At 52.5% G+C, this 19,143-nt stretch overlaps 2 protein-coding genes across 4 annotated transcripts in view; one reads left to right on the top strand and one right to left on the bottom strand.

The window, feature by feature from the left end:
* NOL4L (nucleolar protein 4 like) overlaps positions 1-19,143 on the bottom strand; it is a 63,924-nt gene that overhangs the window by 20,135 nt on the left and 24,646 nt on the right. The window contains exons 4-5 of one of the 3 annotated variants that reach the window (XM_030288992.4): positions 17,157-17,266; positions 873-1,014 (exon numbers count right to left, since the gene is read on the bottom strand). In XM_030288992.4, the coding sequence (XP_030144852.1) occupies positions 873-1,014; positions 17,157-17,266 (252 nt within the window). Of the gene's footprint in view, positions 1-872; positions 1,015-6,525; positions 6,803-6,995; positions 7,128-17,156; positions 17,267-19,143 lie in introns of those variants that run through there. The other 2 variants (XM_030288994.4, XM_030288993.4) reach the window with 2 other exon arrangements.
* On the top strand, positions 6,633-18,845 carry LOC140680369 (uncharacterized). Its single transcript, XM_072917070.1, has 2 exons — positions 6,633-7,609; positions 8,250-18,845. Exons 1-2 carry the CDS (start codon positions 6,633-6,635, stop codon positions 8,449-8,451), a joined length of 1,179 nt encoding a protein of 392 aa, XP_072773171.1. The 3' UTR covers positions 8,452-18,845.

The following is a 19,143-nucleotide window of genomic DNA, read 5'->3' as shown; positions in this document are numbered from 1 at the left end:
AAAAGCCACCTCAAGGAGACCTGCCAGCACAAAAGCCTTTTCTTCCTTCAGGGGTGGTTTTCCAGTCCCCTTTCTTAAAGCAGGACCAACCCAGTCTCAGTTGCTCCTCAGATTCCTCTGCTCCTCCCTGCACTCCCAGCAGCAGCCAGGCTGGGACAATGAGGGATTCAACCTCTGGAGCAAAAGCCAGTAACAGCCCAACCACCGAATCCTCCCAAGCATCACGGCGATGAACGCTGACCTGAACTCGTACTTCTACCACTTATTTACTTGCTCTTGTATTTTAAGTTTGCATGTTTCACAGACGCAACACACCACCGCTCTTCACAAAACTCTTCTTCCCACCCAGCCCACGAGTGCTGCTTTCAGCCCTTCCAACCACCCGCCCCGAGGGAGGAGACACCCACGTTCACCTTGCACCACATCGCTGTGGCTGCTGCAGATTATTCACAATTTCTTGCCTGGGGGATGCAAGACCTGTCAAAGGTGCAGTTTTCCAAACACAGAAACCTGTGACTGCTGCAAAACCTTGGCATCCTCCCTGTGCTCAGAACTAACAGTGCTCTCCTCATCACCTGGGAAGAGGATGTGGGGAATGGAGTCCTCCCCTTAGAAGGGGATTTAGTGACAACTTTCTGGAGGATCTAGGAGACAGCTCCAGGCGGAAGGACCATCAGCTACGAGCTGGACAGGGCCCTGGCTGAGCAGGAACCCAGAGGCTAAATTGGAAGGACTAGAAGCCAGCTCTGAGCTGATATGAAATCCATCCCACAGGTGGGACACCTGATCAGAAAGGACTGGTTAATGTTTAATCAGTCACAAAAACATCCTGTGGCAGAGGCGTGGGGCTCTTCCCGCTGCCGGGGACTCACCGTCCTCGTGGCCGTGCAGGTTCTGCGGGCTGCGCATGCTCTCGTCCTGGCTGGGGCTCAGGCTGGAGTTCAGGTGCTGGTCAGCTGAGATCCATGTGGAGTCGTTCATATCAAAGTCCTCGCTGCTCACCGATGTCTCATCCTGGAGGCAAGCAGGAAAGGGTTAACTCATGGAGCTATTTCCTTTTCTCCTTTCTCTGGCTTTAACATCTCCTCAGCACACTCCTTCCTAAAAACAATCGGGTGGGCAGCTCCTGTTCCCCGCCCTGAGAAGCCTTGCTGGCCCCTTGGGCTTCCCAAGGCCACAGCAAGCAGCCTTTCCCTGTGCAGGGCGAGGTGGCTACCCCAGCAGGGACCAGGGCTCTGCTTCCTGCCTGAAGACTTGCCTGAGCAATGGCACTGTCTCTAATTGAGGACAATTAGAAAGAGCTCACATCCTGTAGGAGCGGATGGCTGAGCCCCGGAGTTTACCCTTTAATCTCCATCCACCCCAGCGTGCTCCTGGCGAGGCAGCGGTGTGGGGGAGCTGAGGACAGGCAAGAAATGGCTCCATAAAACAACTTGGACTTTTCTGAGGTCAAATCATCTGCTACACAAGGAATCACCAGAGCACTGGCAGCAGCAAGAGCTGCTTCTGGGGCATATCTGAACACAGGTATGGTTCCCCAAAGATCCACACTGCCTAATGCTGCAGAGAAGGCTCCTCCAGACCTCTCCAGAGGGATATTGCCTCTGTTTCCTGATCAAAAATGACAGCACACACCTTGGGAAGGGGCTGGGGGAGTGAGGTCCACAGTGAGACAAGGACACCCCAAGCTCAGGCCAGGGACCCCAGCCAGCCGCCTGTTCCCTGACGATGGCATAGATGACATTCCTCGCTCCCACTTCTGCAGCTCAAAGGACATTTTCTCTCTCCCTCTCTCCCTTCTCACTAACCTTTACAGTACTTTGAGACACAGCCCTTGGATCGCTTCCAGTGCCGGAAAGGTCAGCCACAGGATTTCAAAACCATCATCATAAAGGCAGCACTGAGATCCTGAATGAGAGGAGGGGCTGTGGGACCTCCCCAGGCTGAACTCTCCCAATGCAGAGCTTGGGAGGAAGCAGATACGTGTTCCCGTATGGACACGGTCCTTCTGGTGATCCCTTTATCTGCCTTCCTCTCCCTGCTCCCCTCCCAAAGCCAGGGGCACAGACAGCCCTGGGGTGCAAAGGAACACCGAAAATGTTTCCAGTTTCCAGAACTGCTTTCAACTCTGCTTTCCTTTGATTGAAACATTTCAAAGGCTTGTAAACCTCTCTGCTCTTGTTTTTTTTACCCTCCCCCTGGTCCTGAGATAAAATACAATCCCCGCTCCCTTTCCGTGTAAGCAGTAATTGGCAGCACCCCTCCAACCTACGCCTGCTCCTCATAAAAACGGCCCTGTCTGGCTGCCGCTGGCTGATAGTTTTTTATTGTGAACAAACAAATGTCTTTAAAGACAGGTTTGTGCTTTTCCTCCCAGCTCCTCGTCCCTGCAGACACATCTGCTGGCTCAGGGCTCGTGCTGGCCCCAGCCCGCTCCCTCCATGTGCCTCCCGGGGAGTTTCCTGGAATTTACAGCTTGTGAAACCCTGCACGCACCAAGGGACAGACTGATGGACAGATGGACAGGGCTCAGCAGCCCCGTGCATGCCCCCCACAGGGACACCCTGACCCCAGACCCACCAGGTGTCCCTGAGCAGCCCTCCTGTGCCCAGGTGGAGCTGAGCAGGAGGTAGGGACAGGCACATTGTCCCTTGCTCAGCACAGCTCCACTGCCACACCAGCCACAAAGCAATCCTGCCTCTCCAGAAACTCCATCTTGTACGTACAGGAACAGAACTGCAAAGGTCTCCCTGTTGCAAACTATAAATAGTCTCTTCATTGTAAGCATTTGCAGGGAAGCAGCCACCCTAATATCTGGCCTTCTTCACAAGGCTTACTCAAGATTACCGTCAGGCTTAAGAGACAAATGCAAATGCCAAGGTCCTTGCTGCCCACAGTCTCTCACCTGTCCGGTGAGGAGGAGGAGCCTGGGGAGCGACCCACGATGTTTTCAGGTCGTTCAGGCTCAGGTGCAGAGGACATCCAGCCTCAGCACCCAAACCACAAGCCAGGAGGCATCACGTTCTCCGTGTGTGCACTCACACACGGGGGAGAAGCAGTGACACGAAGGATGCCTCGCATGCACATGCGATGTAAAGTGCTTTATAAATGTGTACAATTCTCTTGAGGTGCAATAACATTCGCCTATTATTAGAAATACTCTGGCTATCAAACTAGAAACTGATAAGCTATAAATGACTCAAATTAAACAAGGCTGTCACACATTCACCAGTCCAGGATTCAGCCACCAGCAGAAAGTCACCCCCTGCTTTCCAGCCAGAGCTTTCTGCTTTCCAGCACTAATATCCGTGGCCAAAATGCCAACAGGATGAACTTCCCGGCATCTCGCAGCTCCCACCGCACAGCCCACCCCAACAGAATGCAAAGCCAAACGTGCAGGTGGCAGCAGGAAAACCCCTCCTGGCAGTGGGAACTGTGGAGAGAGCATCCACTGCCTGCTGAGTCTGGGCAGCCACCTGGCTCTGCCCACACCACAGTGCCCCAGGAATTCCTCACACCTTTGGGCCTCTTTACTAAAGAAAGAGAAAAGCCCCAGCCTCAAGAGTGGCTCTGGCCACCCCCATCACTCCCGCTCTGGCATCCTGCACCAGCCCTTGGCTGCATTCCTCGCTGCTTGTAGGGACACCAGAGGCCACCAGCAAACTCCTGTCTCAGCACACCCCTCAGAGACCAAAGGCTGAACACTGTGACCTCCAAGTGCTGCCCATGAACTGCTGGCACTGCCTCCTTATACCAGGGACAATCCCAGGGACAGGAGGCCCCAGCAGCAGCATCTAGAGCAGTGGCTGCCAAGCCACAGCCTGGAGCAGAGAGACAGCAGCACAGCACAGAAGAAATCCAGCCTCAAAGCACAGGACACCAGAGCACGACCAAAATTTCTGGCTAGGTGGGAGCTCTGAATCTCCCTGCATGCCAGTAACCTGGCTGAAGGCTGAGCCTTGCAGGGGGCTCGCCATCCAGCCAAACAAGGAAGCGTTTCTCAACAGCAGCAACAGCCACGACTCGGAGCAATACGGTAAATGTAATCTACCCTTCCACCCTCTTTTGGCTTGCAAGTCAGGCAGCTCATTCTTTTTCCTCTCTGGGTTCTCAGGAGAATTCCCTCTGCTAATTTCTTCTTTCCTGTAAACAAACTTCAAATGAAACTTTCATTAGAAAACAGAATGCAATCCATTACCAGTGCCTGTCTCAGGACCTGCTGCCTTTTCCCCAGTTCCACACCACTCGTGGCACAGATGGAAGTGCCAGTGGCCAGCCCAGAGCCAAACCCTGAACCCCAGCACTGCCGCTGCCGCCCTCCTCCTTCCTGCCTTTCCCAGCTCTCCAGAGAGATCTCCTCACCCCGCAGTAAAGTCCCATCGCTTTGTTTCCAATGTTCAAGGGACTGAGCGATCAAGGGTCAGGCAGCAGAGCTCCTCTCTGCAAGGGGAAGTCAGATCCTGCTGCTGCACTCACAGGGCACACCCAAACATCGGAGCAGGGCTCCCAGCACCACTCAGGGTTCGGAAAACAAAATCCTTGCTTCTCTCCTTATCTACAGTCCAACATTCACAGCTGCTCTACAGACATTCACAGCCAATATTTTCTACCCAGCAGAAGCAGACACTCACATGTGCAGGGCTCACACTCCACATTTCTGTCCCACTTTCCATTCACGATCTTCAAGCACTGTGCCTGCAAGTGTCTGCTAAGCTTCCCAACTTCGCTGCGAGTTAGAAAACTACTCCTTGTATTATAAAGCTGGAAATCCCGGGTACTGACAGCCACCTTGGCCGGTCCAAGAACACAGAGAGTCACTGGCAGGTCCAGGAACTAATCAAGCCCCCCAGACTGCAAGGCTGTAATTGCTAGACAATGTTTCTTCACCGAAGCTCTTCCTCCTGGAGAACAACCTCCCACAGCAAGGGCTGGAGCAGAGCAGGGGGGGAAGAAGCTACTCTTATAACCTCGTAAATATATGCAAGACTATCGGTAACCTGCTTATTTTACAGCCAGGCTCAGTTTCTCGGGGACTGCCTTCCAATCTCTCTCCAGTCATTTACATGCTGTGCCTCATGCTTAATATTCCAAGCTCCGAGTCTCAGGACGGTTTATTTTCTCTCTTTAAGTCCTTTTATTTTAAAGCATGTCCTTTCACGCCACAGCCGACTATCCCGATGGGATTTCCTTCCGCGGAGCAGGAACCGAGGCTGTGTGCTGTGCAACCTCCCCGGCACAGAGCCACGCTCAGCTTCCCACCAGAACCAGCCGTGTTTTTAGAATCAACAAAAGGCAACGCGTGACTGCCAGCCCCCAGAGCTGCTCCACGGCCACGCCGGTGCCGGGCACGACCTGCCCGGCAGAGGCACCCCCAGACCTGCCAAACCTGGCCGGGGCAGAGCTCCCTGCGCCGTGACCCAGGGACGAGCTCTCAGGAAGGCAGCCTCATCTCCGTCTCAGCCACTGTTTAAACCCAGCCCTCTGAGCATGCCAAGAAGGTATTGAACCAGATTTGACCCTAACTTAACCAGTTCCGCGCAGAGAAAGGCTTACTAATGGAAGATAAAACACTCCGGGTCAAAGATTGATACTGCAGCCACAAATGCTGTGGTGGACATCGCTTCAAAGAGCCGGGAAGGCTCACGGCACACGGGTGTACGCGGGCTGTGGCGGCGGTGAGCTGTGACTGCGCTGCCTACTCGTGTGTACGATTCCCACACCAAAGAGAACATCCCCGGCGCTCTTTGTCAGGTCACTTACGTCCTTATTTACCGCGATTGCCGCCGATTTCTACGGGACCCGGCAAAACCCGAGTAATTTCCTAGTTCCCGAAAATGGGCAAAACAGTTAATTTTAACGGCAAACGGCAAATGGAAGAGGAAGGGAAGCTCATCCCTTCGCCCCCTCCCCCTTCCCTAAGAGCTCTTCTGGGAACCCCCCGAGCATTCCCACAGCCCCGAGGCGCGGGGGGCTGCCAGGGCGGGGGGCGGCCCCGCAGCCCCTTCCCGGAGCCGCTGGCCCGTTCCTGCTGTTCAGCGGGGAGGTGCTGAACGCGGGGCAGGGGGGACCGGGCTGCACGACTCCCACCACCACCCTGGAGCCCCGCACCTGCCTCCCCCGCACCTGAACTTGCTCACAGGCGTTTGCTTTTCCATGCGAGGTGGGGACGGTGACTGCTACCGCGCGGTGTGAAAGGGCACTTTGCTCTTCCCCCAGCACCGGGAAGCGAGTGTCGGGGGGGGGACGGACTCGGTTTTGGAGGCGGTGGCCAAGAGGAGCAGCGCTGTGGGCTGAGCGGCCGGGGGTGCCCCTGTCCCCACCCTCCCCGACGGCCACGGGACCCCGGTGGGACGCGGTTCCCACGCGTGTGTCCCCGCAGCTGCGAGGTGCGAGGCGCCGGGCGAGAGTCCCCGTCCCAGTCCTACCCCCGCCCGCAGGTAAATAGATACACCCGCGATGGAGCCCTGCCCGCGCGTGTGCGGGGCTCAGCGTGCGGCGAGGATTGACACGTAAGTAGGGCTTTACCTCCAGGGAGGCGGCTATTTCCAGCACAATCCCCTCCCGGGGTCGGGGCTGGTGGTGATGGCGGCGCGGGGCCGGTGCCCGGGGATGGCTGGGGCCGGTGCCCGGGGATGGCCGGGGACGGAGCGCTCCCGCCGACGCCTCCTCCCACTTTCTTCGGCGCTTTTGTGCTCTTCCGGGCGCGGGGGAGCCGCGCCGGGCGCGGGGAAGGACGCGCCGCCCTCCCCCCCCCCGCCGCCGGGCAGCCGGGCGGGCGACCCGCAACTTCCCGGGGCCGCGGGGCGGCCGCTCCCCCCGGAGTTGGGGCCGGGCCCCGCGGCCACCGCCCCCCCCGCCCCGCCCCGCCCCGCCCGCCGGTGGCCCCCCCCCTTCTCCCCACCCCGCAGCGCCGCGGCCGCGTGGAGCCCCCGCGCATCTCCCCCCGCCCGCCGCCCCGGGGCCGGTACCGGAGCCCCCCGCGGGCGGGCGCCTACCTGGAGCGGAGCCCGGGGCCTGCCGGCCTGCGCCAGCCCGGCGGCGCGGCGGGGAGCGCGGGGCGGAGGGACGGAGGGACGGAGGGAGGGGGCCCGGGCTGGCGGCGCTCCGGAGAGGCTGACAGCCAGCTGCTGCCCGGGGAGAGGGGCCGGCGCTGCGGAGCGCGTCACTCCCGGCTCCCGGGGGGGGGCCGGGGAGGCGGAGGGGGGCGAGCGGGGCCCGGCCGCGGGCGGAGGGGGCGGGGGCGGCGGGGGAAGGGGAGCGGGGCCGCGGGGGGCGGGCGCACCGGGCCGGGCGCGGCGGGGGGCGCGGAGCCGCGCCTGGAAGAGCACATTGTGGAGGGCCGGGAGGGCCCTTCCCCGGGAGGAGACAATGTCCAGGGCCGGGAGCCTGCTGGAGAGCGCGAGAATGCGCGGCCGGGGCACCGTACGGATCCTCCGGGAGGGCCGCTACCCGCCCGGGCATCCTCCGCTCCCGCACGGCCCGGGGGGCTGCAGCCGATCCGGGGACCCTCCGCTCGGCACAGCACCGGGGGCTGCCGCCCGTCACGGCCCGGCTCGGGGACCCTCTGCCCGCCCGGCTCGGTGCGGCCCCGAGAGCTCCGTCCCCGGGTGTCAGTGCGGAGCCCCTGCAGCGAGCCCCGGGCGCGGTGGGACCCGCAGCCCCTTCCCCGCGCGGTGGGTGCCGCGGTGCCGAATCCTTTTGTTCCCGAGGATTCTCCCTCGCTCCGCGGGAGCAGAAGGACCCCGCGCTGCCGGCAGCACCATCACCCACCGCCGCAGCCTCCGAACGCTGGAGCAGGGCTGTTGGGAAAACAGCGGCTTGCCCAGCACAGCTCTGGGCAGGGCACCGGGTGCCAGATCCCCGGGAGGATGGGGATGCTGCAGCCCAGCTCTGGCAGGGCAGTGCTGGGGGTCCCGGCATCCCCCAGGCTGGTTCACGCTCCCAGGCTGGGCTCCGAGGGCAGTGGGTCAGTGACCTCTATCTTAGTTTGGGATCACCATGATGGGATGGTGATCCCCGCCACAGTGATGGGTGCCAGCTTTGCAGCATCCCCCTCCCCAGCACACCTCATGTTTCACTATTTAATGGTTACAAAGGAAATGGTTTATGAAATAAACCAAGTGTAGCAGTTCAGTGTTGAGCCTACAATAGGCTGGTACCAGAAATTGTGCCAGAGCCAGGATGGAAGTGCCAGGTTTGGGTTTATGGCTTGTTAGTGAGATGTCCAATTATGATGTTATCTGTTCCAGCGTTAACCACCTCACTGCCAGCGAAGAGGAAAGGGAAGAAGATGGCTCAGGAAGATCTAAGGCCAGAGGTGAAAATTGGGCATCACTCACTACTACATTTCAATCTCCAGTCTGGTCCTGGAGCCAAAGGCTGAAATGCAAGTACGAAAGCCCTGGGGGCCTTCCTCTGGAGGTGAATGGCTGGGAGGCCAGCAGGCTGTGAGCCCCCAGCCACAGGGACTTCTCTGCACTCCCAGCTCCATGGCTGCTGCTCCTCCCTGAAGCTAAAATAAAATCCTGACCATTTAAGGTGAACAGGAGCCTTGCTGAGAACCTCAGCAGAGCGGGCTTTAACCCCTTCCCATTGCTGGGCTTTGTTTACTCCTTGCACTTCCTTTGGCTTCAAGCTAGACCGGCTTAAAGCCATTTGAGAGAGCACATCCCCTGGGACTGAAGTGCCTGTCCCTCCATTTGGTGAGCTTGCAGAGGCCAGGATGCGAGTTTGAAGCACAGTCACTGTTCCGTGCTGCCTCACCATGTGGACACTCTTATTTTATACTAAGTGCCTTTGTGTGGGTTAGCTTAATCCACTTTGGAAATGGATTAACCTAAATTTCACATCGGCAAACTTAGTGTGGAACAGCCGGGTCCACACAGGGAGTGAGGGAGGAAGAGCCATTCAGCAGGAGCTGCTGGGCAGGAGCTGTTCCCTGCACAGGAGAGGGGTCCTGACCCCAAGGGGGGGTCACTGCTGTTACAAGTGGGGTCATGAGCCCGACAGAAATGCAATTGTTTGTGCCAGCGCACGGGGTCACGAGGCTGGCAGAAGTGGGGCTCACCAGCGGAAGAGGGGCTGCCTCCAGAAACAGCCTGGGAGGCTCTGGGAAACAGCCCACCAAGCGCCTTTCTAGTGGGTATTTTTCGGATTCAAATTGTCTAGGGGGAAATAACTGGCAATTAGATATAGAATTGGTAATAATAATTTATCGAGTTGTCAGGAACAGGGGTAAGTGCCTTACGAGATTACACATTTAAAAAAACGCACACCATAACAAACCAATGCTGCTGTTACTATATCATATATATAATATATATCAAATATATTATTTATAAGTTGCTTCCTTCCCTCTCTCTTCACAATGTGTTCATTACCTCTGGTACCTGCCAGCCCTCTTACATGGACACAGATCTGCCCATGCAGAGAGCTTGGGGCTCCCTGTCCGACTGTGTTGGTCCAGCAGGGTCCTGCTGGATGCCACCAGAGCTGAGCTGCAGGTCCTGGGAAGAGCCATGTCCCCGCTGTGACAGCACCCACACCACAGAGCCTGCCTGAGCACCAGGCAGTGATGCTTCCAAGGGCATTGCTAACAATGACCTGACCTCATCTGTTGTCATTTCCTAAGGCAAGGCTCCACAAGAATGCCAGGACTGCTGTCAAACCCAGGAATACACGACATTTAAGGCGCTGCAGGAGCTTAATTGAATGGTTGTGGTGCTATGGATTGTGGGCACAGGGATCTAGTGGTGGGAGCAGGGAGTGCAGGCTCTGGCCATCACGCCAGAGGAGTCACTGACTCATGGACGACCTTGTGCGAGTCACTTGATGTTCTTGTGCCTCTGAAAAGTAGGTTAAATAACAAACGGGACCTCCTGCATTGGGTCCTCCGTGACCATCAAACCCTGCTGAGGAATAAGCAGTGAAATGCGATTTTCTCGGGGGAAAGGCCAGGAAGGAAATGGGCAGCAGGGACTGAAGGAGGGCATGGCATGAGGGGCAGACACAGTTTTTATCCAAAAAGTACCTTATCTGCCACCCAGAGCAGAGTCAGGGGAAAAAACAGAGCGTAAAGATTTGGGACATTCATTATAGACCAGGTTCCTTGTGGGCTAAGGGCTGTATTCCCCCTTCATCCTCATCACTCCTTCCTTAGAAGCAGCAGTAGTTAGCATCTGGCATGGGCATGAATAAAAGGGGTTTTTTCCTCCCAGGAGCCAAGACCAAGAGAAGGAAAGGAAATACAGCTCTGTACTTCACAGGGTACACCAGTCACTGCCAAATACAGGAGCAAGAAAGAAGTTGTTTCTTTGGATAGAATTTTGTTTTGGAGTACAGGGAATGGGTGTTTGATGGGACAGGTCCCTGACAGTCAAATATCCCCTAACATTCCTTTCCACTGCCCAAACCCATAGCCCCAGCAGTGATGTCTGCACTGCTCTGAGGACAACCCTCACAGCTTATCTCTTGGTCCCCCAAATCAGAATTGAGTAACCATACACAGAACCCACACTAAACCCATTTTTGGTCATTCTCAAGCACTGCACACGATTCAGAATCCATCCTTGTGAGTAAAACTGACTCCTCAGCTCCTTCTGTGCACACACAACTCCTGGTGTGGGTGTGAGGGGTGTGTGCAAGCAGAGAAGGTGCAAACCTGCCTGCGCAGGTTGAACAGCAGTGGAAACAAAAGCAAGCACACAATTCAAGGTTAAAAAGCTGAACCACACAGCTGCATCTTCTGTAATAACGGAAATCATTAATAACAGTTTGCACTCTCAAAGTAGTTGCCATCCAAGCTCTTGAAGAGCTTTATTAGTGAGCAAGACCTCAGAAGTCTCTCTAAGGTATTATCCCCTTTTTAAAGGGAGAAGGCAATTAAGAAACAGCCATTTGTGTGACTTGATCAAAGTCAGCGTACAGCACATCAGCACCTGGGCTTTGAGATGATGCAGAACAGCCCACCTTGCACAGCTTTCCACAGGAACAGGACAGATCCAACTGGATCCATGAGACCACTCCATGGATGTGGCAATAGCATTTTCCTCACTCTGAGGCTGACATCTTTACTTTTTCCCCTGGAAATATTTCCCAGCCCCACTTTACAGACCCTGAACCAAAACCTTGTTTCCAGTTCTGCTGGGAACAGCTGCCTTTGATGCTGGTTAGCACACAAGGGAATGGGCAGCAGCTCTCCGTGCCAAACAGGGAATGTACTGGGACAAATGAGGAATTAAAGAGAAGTAGTGTGGCTTCTGGTCCTGCTTATTCAGTGTTCCCAGACACAAGCTCATGCAGCTTGGCTGCAGCAGGCTTCTGATACCAAATAACAGGCACCAGGATAGGTGTGTGTGGTGGAGAGTAATCAGTCCCAATTTAATTTTCCATGGATGGAGCTGCGTGACAACCATAGCCCCACCAAGAGCCAGAGAAACATCTAAACATCCACCAGCCATTTCTCTAGGACCTTATCTGAGGTGCACAACACCATAGGGAAGTGAAGAGAGAGTGGGGAAGGGACCACTGGTGCATGAGAACAGACTGGAGCTGTCACATGGAGCAACTAAAATTCACCTGAGTACTTCAGCAGGGTGAATTGTCCCCAGCACCACTAGAAACAGGCAATGCCACCTCCTTTCCTATAGAAAACAGCATGATCAGCCCCAAAACAGCAAAGAGTCAGAGCCTTGGCATCACTTCTCACTGGAAGACAAGAGCTACAGTGGCAGGACTGAGCCCAGCCAGCCCACGTCGGTCTCACACTGTTTGCTCCCAGCACACGTCACACTGAACAAACACTGAGCTCACCTGGAGCACTGGGAACAGTACTGACAGATCCACACAGCGGGAAATAAAAGCTGCCGAGTTTTTACTAGATGGGAATGCCAGAGTTAATTCCCAGTAAAAAAAAATGAGTTGCCTTTCACTGAAAGCCACCCATTCACACCAGGGTGAAACCAGGCTAAAGGGATCGGTCATCTGACCTCCTGCGTCTCATGAGCCTTTAGGCCAAGGATGAAAGTGTTGCTAAAGCATCTTTGCCAGTAAAGAACACTGCTGTGACAGCTGGACCTGGCTGTGCCTGGACTAACTCTGTCGTTAAGAGCAGATCCGAAGTTTCCCAGGCAGAGCCGCTCCCGGCGGCAGCAGCTCTGTCCCCACTAGAGGGCTGCGCAGCCGAGCAGCGAGCAAATAAATCTGTTCCTGACTCGGTGTCTCCCTGTGCCCACGGCCGGCGGTCCCTTCTGTGCCTAAGGGTGCGTTTAGGGAACTTCTCTGTGCTCAAAAATTAACTTAAAAATCAGCAGCAGGAAACAAAGATCTTCCCAAACCATCCAAAGCCTCTTGAATAAGAGCTATCTAGAGTTCAAGTCAAGTTGATCTAGAGATGTTTAACACCCTCTTAATGGTCTGGGAAGTACCTTATCATCCTCATGTGATGCAAAGGCATCATCCCACTTCCTTTCAAGTACTGCCTGCTTTTGCCTTCCTCACCTCTGTGAACACACACAGCGTTTCTTCAGGATACTTTCATGAAACACTCAGCTAAATCCAGGTCACAGGGCTTGTCCAGCAGCTTCCAGCTCTGCCAAATTTGCTCCTGGACTATACAGAATGAGATGCCTGCAATTTTCACTACTGAACTTCCAGACTGAAAGTAAAAACCTAGTGTGCCTTCCTCTGCAGCTGCAGGCTCCCCTCCCTGCCTTCTGCACCCCCAGGACTGGCTGGAGATGGCTCCAAAGCAGAAGGAAGCGAGTGAGCTGCCAGGGGAAGATGCATCTTAGTTGCTCTCAGAGCCTCTGAGACACTGAAGTGAGCAAGCAGAGTAATGGGTAGGCCAGAGAAAAAGGAGGAGGAATTCACATTGCCAACCAGCCTCTGGCCATGAGGCTCTGTGAGCTCTCAAATCCTGCAGAGGCCTGATCCTCACCAGCACCAGTCAGGACCAACTCCATGCACATCGGTGGGATTTAAGCCCCTGCACCCCCTTCCAGGATTATCCAGCTATCTGAGCTAAAACACTGCTTGAAATAGTGCTCTGAAAACCACCTCACATCCACGCACCGTCACACACTCCAGGCTTACAGGGAAATTACTGGATGGATGGGATGTGTGATGGTGCAGGACAAGGCTCTGGCCCTCTCAAACACTTACAAGTCAGTGCAGCAAAGCCATAGCAACAAGGAAAACACTCTTCTTATTTCCCATCCAAGAGCAGCTCCTGCCATGCACTGATTGCGTGACCTTCTGCCAGCAGCCACTGAAGCAATCTTTGAAAACATTTCTGTATCATTTAAACCTGGTTACTCGGCCCTGGACTGTTCTTGCCAAGGTAGCAACAACTCTGGAGCAGAGAGAGAGAGCCTGGCATTTCAGTGCTGGATTTGTCCTCTTAAAATCTTTCTATTCCTCCCGTCACCAGTGGAAACCTTGCCCAACAGCAGCATAAAAAGTAAATCCAAGGCTGAGGTTGAGTAATACAGAAAAGACTGTCTGAAAAATGGCTGCAATAGAATAACCAATCATTTTAAAATGCTAATATTTAGTATTTGAAAATGAGGTGGAAGGATCATTATAGATAAATATCAAATATCTTCTATTAATTCCTTTTTGCTGCTAGATTGGGAAGGTCAGGAGTTCAGAGATTCTTTAATGCCTTGGAAGATACCATGAAATGGGGCTAATTCAGCACTTTGGAAAGGGTAAGGGGCCTGATTTTTCACACATGTGAGAACTGGTAAAAAAAATGGGGATAAAGGAAGATTGCCACCCCAAAAGAACCTGCATGTCCTACTGAACCCAGTATAAGCAACACGGGCCTCTGCTGTTTTCCACTGTACCAGAACAGATGTTTTGACTCCAAAAAAAAAAAAAAAAAAAAAAAAATTCTGTGGGGACTCTTCATTTTGTGAGCAACCACATAAAGAGCTTCTCTTCTGACAGTTTTTGTCCCTAAGCAGGGATAAAATGCTTTTTTTAAGGTTCTTCTGCCTGTGCTTCCTTCTGGAGACACTGGTGCCCTAACACTGATGTGCTTAGCAGCACTAATAGATTACACTTACACGTACTTTTTTTTCCTCCCTGAATAATGAAGTTAAAAGGCCATTTTGGCATAAATTCACTCATTGTTACCCCAAGTGAAGTGAGTTTCTCCTGTTGCTGCTGCATACAAATAATTACTTTTGGCCAAAGCCAAGGGAAACACGAGTCCATTGCTTAATTTATTTCTATTAACACCATCAAATGTTAGTGAGAGGAAGGCAGCAAAGTGGCACAATGGCAGCGCCCAGCGAGAGCAGCCTGGATATGCTGGTAGATAAAACCCTTGCAGGGGATATCTGCATAGAGCAAGTTTTAAAATCAGCTTGCATTTTCTGCCTGTTTTGCATTTGCAAAAAAGTCAGAATTATTTCTACTGTCTTTAGAGGGCTCCTTCAGTTGGCAAACACCTGGAACTCCAAAAGCTGCAACACCTGAACTGTGCAACCTTAACCCTAACCCTGGGGAAGGGACAGTGGCAGCCTGTGTCACACAGCCCCTGTTCCACAGCCCACGCTCCACACAGACTGCCAGGCTCCTCCAGGAAAAAAGAATGGCACTGTCTTCTTTCCAGTGCAAAGTATGAAGAATAAAATTAGCAGGGGAATGCTTGTGGAGGGATCTGACCCCACTTATTTGCATTATTACACGTATTATCTTCAGGTAGCCTCAGCATTAGCAGCTCCAGGTTCAGCTACAGCTGCCTCAGGAGTTTTCATTCAAGTTACACCAGGGGAGGTTTAGGTTGAATCAGGAAGAATTTCTTCACCAAAGGGGTTGTCCAGCCCTGGAACAGGCTGCCCACTATCCCTGGAGGGATTTAAGCCATGTCAATGTGGCACTTGGGGACATGGTTTAGTGGTGGGCTTGACCATGCTGGGGGAACAGTTGGACTCAATGATCCTGAAGAGGTTTTCAACCTAAACAATTCTATTGATTCCCCAGGGGAAGCCAGGGAATGTCCCATGCCAGAAGGGACTGCACTCAAATCCTGTTGGACCCCAGCAGGTCCAACCATCTGACTCCTCTCCAGACTTTTGTCATGATGGAAAATTTCAACACTTCAGAAGTCTGAACAATAGGACTGATCCTTTTTTAACTTTGCTCTCAGGAATCAGTTTCAGTAACACAGTGAACAGCAATTTTTACTTCTTCCAAACAGGTTTTTGCCTTGGCTGCTACGGCTTGAAAAGCTTTGAAAGCTGCGCTGCTGTGTAACGACAGGAGCACAGGAGAAGGAAAACTTTAGAGGCAGGGAATAACATCAAATCATTTGATTTATGATCTAAACCAACAACTGCTGGTTGCCTCAGCTGGTCCCTTTTTGTTCCCACATGACATACGCTTCTATTCCAATCTCTGCAAGCTTCAGGAGTATTCATGTTAGCAGCACGTTATATCGATCTAGTGACAGTTCCAGTACAAACTGCTGCTCCAAAATTCAGGGTATGAACTCTAAATTACCAACCAAAGTTCTCAAAACAAGCATCCCTAAGCAGGCAGCTCAAAAACTCAAGATCCACACTGAAGCCTCCCAGCTTCTGGGTGGTTTGCTATCCTGGGAGTAAGATCAAACTGCGAGGTCAGTTTGCTACCTGTATAAACTGGATGCAGGAGTTTAATGAAGCTTTGTAGCACACTTCCCTTAAGCAGCTTCAAAGCCAAGAGGAACTGGTTGAAAATGCATAAATGGCTACAAGTCAAACCACTCGGTCCTCTGCATGCAACAAACTTATCTTGAAGCAACCACCTCAAGTGCTGAAAAGCACAGCCAGCTTTCATGGCCCTGAGTGCTTGACCTTGGTGAAGAAAAGGATTGCAGGGTCTGCCACAGCAATGCCACTCTGCCAGCAGCTGCACCACGTCCCAGCAAACAGTGCACGACCCAAAGGTGGTTGGAACATGTTGGCCTATTTATCCAGAAGTGGTCCCAAACCAGCAATCAGGTGCCACAAAGGGGTACATCCATCCACTCCATGGCACAGCCCAGTTCAGCCCAGTCCAGTCCAACCCAGCTGTCCCCAAATTGTCCTCAGTTCTACTGCCTGACCCATCACGAGCACAAAACCTGGCACATCAGCCTTTAACCTTTCAAAACCTGAAACAAATTCTGAAAGTCACTCAAGTGCCAAACAAGTGCAAAGGAAAAAGCTCTGAGATGCAGGAGTGCTTCCCACCAGATGCCATTTTGTCCTCCAGTAACAAGGTTTCACAACAGAAGTGATTGAGGAGCTCGGTATCCCTCCAGCAAACCCACACTTGGCACTTTACACCCTGGCAGTGATGCTTTAGGAAGCTGCTGGATAAAAGACCCCATCGGGTGCTCAGGCTCCCAGCAATGTTTTCCACCACAGCACCATGCAAATGCTGTCACATCTTGCCACTGGCAGCAATGTGTGAAATCAAGTTCAGGTTTCAGTGTGCTGGAAAGAAATTCCAGCACTGGCTTCCAGTGCAGATTGTGGGGAGCAAGTAAAACATAGTTTTCTTTTTATAGACTGTTTCCATGGTGCACAGAGGTTCCCATAGCTAATTCTGCAGCTGCAGAACTTCAGAAAATTGCACAGGCTGGGTATAATCCTGTGGCAGGGTGCCCCATACATCCCCAAAGCAAAATCCAGTGGCTTAACACTGTCACCAAACAACAGAGCCATGTCCCACTTTGACGTGGGAGTGGAGCGGCTGCAGCTGAACCCCCTCAAGTTGCTGAGCAGTTTAAGAGAGTCCCAGAGCAACCAAAGCCAGGTCTGGGCTTCAGACCCCATCTGCTAAAGCTCCCAGACATCAGTGGGAGATAAACAAATTATTACTTGCCATATACATTTTTAAAACCATTTCTTAGAAGCGCTGTATGTCTAAAGAACAAGCAGACTTTTACAAGCAATAACTTAATTAACCCCATCTCTGTCTCTCTCTGCTGGCACAACTCTGAAGCAGTTCAGCTTCCAGGAGATCCAGGATACACTGCCTCCCAACTTGCTGTGCTTAATTAGAGCCTGACCAGCTCAGACAAACCAGCCATTCCCAAAAACATCCTCCTGGAATCAAAGTGCCCCTCCCCATTCTCTGTTCAGCCCCTCAGCACAGGCAGATCCCGGCGCGTCACTCACCTGCTCCTGGGAATTCATCACCCGCAGCTTCATCTGCTTCAGGTAGGTTGAGGTGAGGGGCATGTTGTAGTCAATGATCCCAGAAACCAAGGAGGAAGGTGGCTCGCTCTCTGAAGAACAGAGGAAAAGCTTTATTTAGATGAGGGACTTGCAGGTAATGTTGTAACTCAGGGGCATTCAGAACTTCAAATCCCCGGCAAAAGCCACCCGCTGAGAGAAGGCTCCTCTAAGAACATGACCCCACCAAGAACATAATTACAGAACAGATGTTGTCTTGAGAAAAAAAAATAAAAAAGAAAGAAAAAAAAGCATTGCTGTCATCAGTGAAAAAAATGACACATAATATATAATTTTTCAGTGTCCCCCAAATTTGAGAAAGAAATCGAGTCTTGCTGAAGCCTCAGAAGTACTTCCAAGCACATGGGATTTATGCAGGGGGTGATGAACAAGGATCTATTTGCATCTTGCTTCAGCATTGCAAAGTCTTACCAATTTTGCTGGGATTCCCTCAGGTAGGAGTTAACATTAAGGCAACGTATTAAGTATCTCTATCTGGTGATGAAGATTATTTTTAACATCCTCATTAAAACACAAACTTAATTTTAGAGATCTTTAATTTAAATTGTTCCTGTTGGTTCCTCTGGCTGCATCACATTGAGCTCTAGAGATGGCTCTAGGTTTGGATGCTCCTGCAAATCACTCTGTCTGGCCAGGTCGAGTCCACAAAGCAAATTCTCAGTAATTTCTCTGAATTCTCAAAGATTTTTTTTCTCTGCCACCACCACTACGGATCCTGCAGGACACAGAACATGAAGGATGCTGAAATGATCTGTTCCAACACTGAATTTGCAGTCTCACACAGTGGGTTTGTCCAGGAGAAAAGCTGCCTTTGTCCACAGCTATGGCCGATGGCTACAAGCAAGATTTCTTTGCCCTGAGCACAGACAGATGCAAGTCTGGAGAATTAATCCAGCCTTCCAGCACATGCTGAAGGGATGTGTGGTACCCACTGGACAGGGACCTTAACCAGCAATGGGGGAAGAAAGATTCCCAGGAGCTGAAGGTGAACTTATGGTGGGAGGTTTCCATTCCTGGTTCTGCATCTCCCTGGCTGGCTTGCATTTTCTGGGGTCACTGGTTTCACAGGTATGTGTGACAGAGCCCCTTGAAAAACAGCCTTCACAACATGTTTTACAGCACCTCAGAAAAGCCATCAACCCAATCTTAATGGGCCTGCTACTCAGAAATGCTGAGTGTAAAAAAAATCCTGTTGGAACTCAGCAGAGCTGAAGATGCTCCACACCTCTGGAAACACATCCATCATGCCTGATTAAGAAATTACCTGACCCCAAAACTGCCTGTAATTGACTTAAACATCACAAAGGTCTTTGCCAATCTTCTCTATCAAGACATTGACTGGGTCCATGGAAATACAATGCTTTTTTCTCAGGTTCATCTAGTCCATTCCTGGGCAGATAAAGCCTGCCTGTGGGTGCAGAGAAGGCTAGTGCCACTCAAGCCATCAACTTGCCCAAATATGAATGTCCAAAGCTTTTAGGAATCTTGTAAACAGATTCCTCCATCTTTTCTCATAGCTGTATGTCAGCAGTCTCTGTCATGCTTTGACCTACAGATTAGGAGCACTTATATGTCTCTATAACACCCAAAATAAACATTTATTTTGCTGTGCACAGATGCTGTGCTGTGATGAAAAGATGTTAAAATCCCAGTGCAAGGGGAGCTTTCCACAAGAACAAAACCTGCCACCTTCCCCAGCTGGCTGAGTCCCTAAGAGTTTGGGAAAGCATTTGCTAAGAGTACCAGGGATCAAGCTGCTCTCTGCTGAAGCACAGGCACGGATGAGGTGAGTGTTTGGGATCTCTGAGGATGATAAGTTGCTCTCCTGCCATTCCCCACTCCACTGCTCAGCACTGCAGAGACGAATGAAGCTGAACAGGAGCAGCTCAGCAACTTCAGATGTGGAGGA

Source organism: Taeniopygia guttata, chromosome 20, assembly GCF_048771995.1.
Source record: "Taeniopygia guttata chromosome 20, bTaeGut7.mat, whole genome shotgun sequence".
In the NCBI taxonomy this organism is placed as follows: domain Eukaryota; kingdom Metazoa; phylum Chordata; class Aves; order Passeriformes; family Estrildidae; genus Taeniopygia; species Taeniopygia guttata.
The sequence above is the reverse complement of the archived record's forward strand: the minus strand, read 5'-3'. Positions and strand labels throughout refer to the sequence as shown.

Bases quoted from the DNA above. Each gene is read 5' to 3' on its own strand.
- LOC140680369 (XM_072917070.1), top strand. From the start codon at position 6,633: ATGGCCGGGGACGGAGCGCTCCCGCCGACGCCTCCTCCCACTTTCTTC. The intron at 7,610-8,249 runs GTCAGTGCGGAG...TATCTGTTCCAG, and splicing joins CGAGAGCTCCGTCCCCGGGT to CGTTAACCACCTCACTGCCA.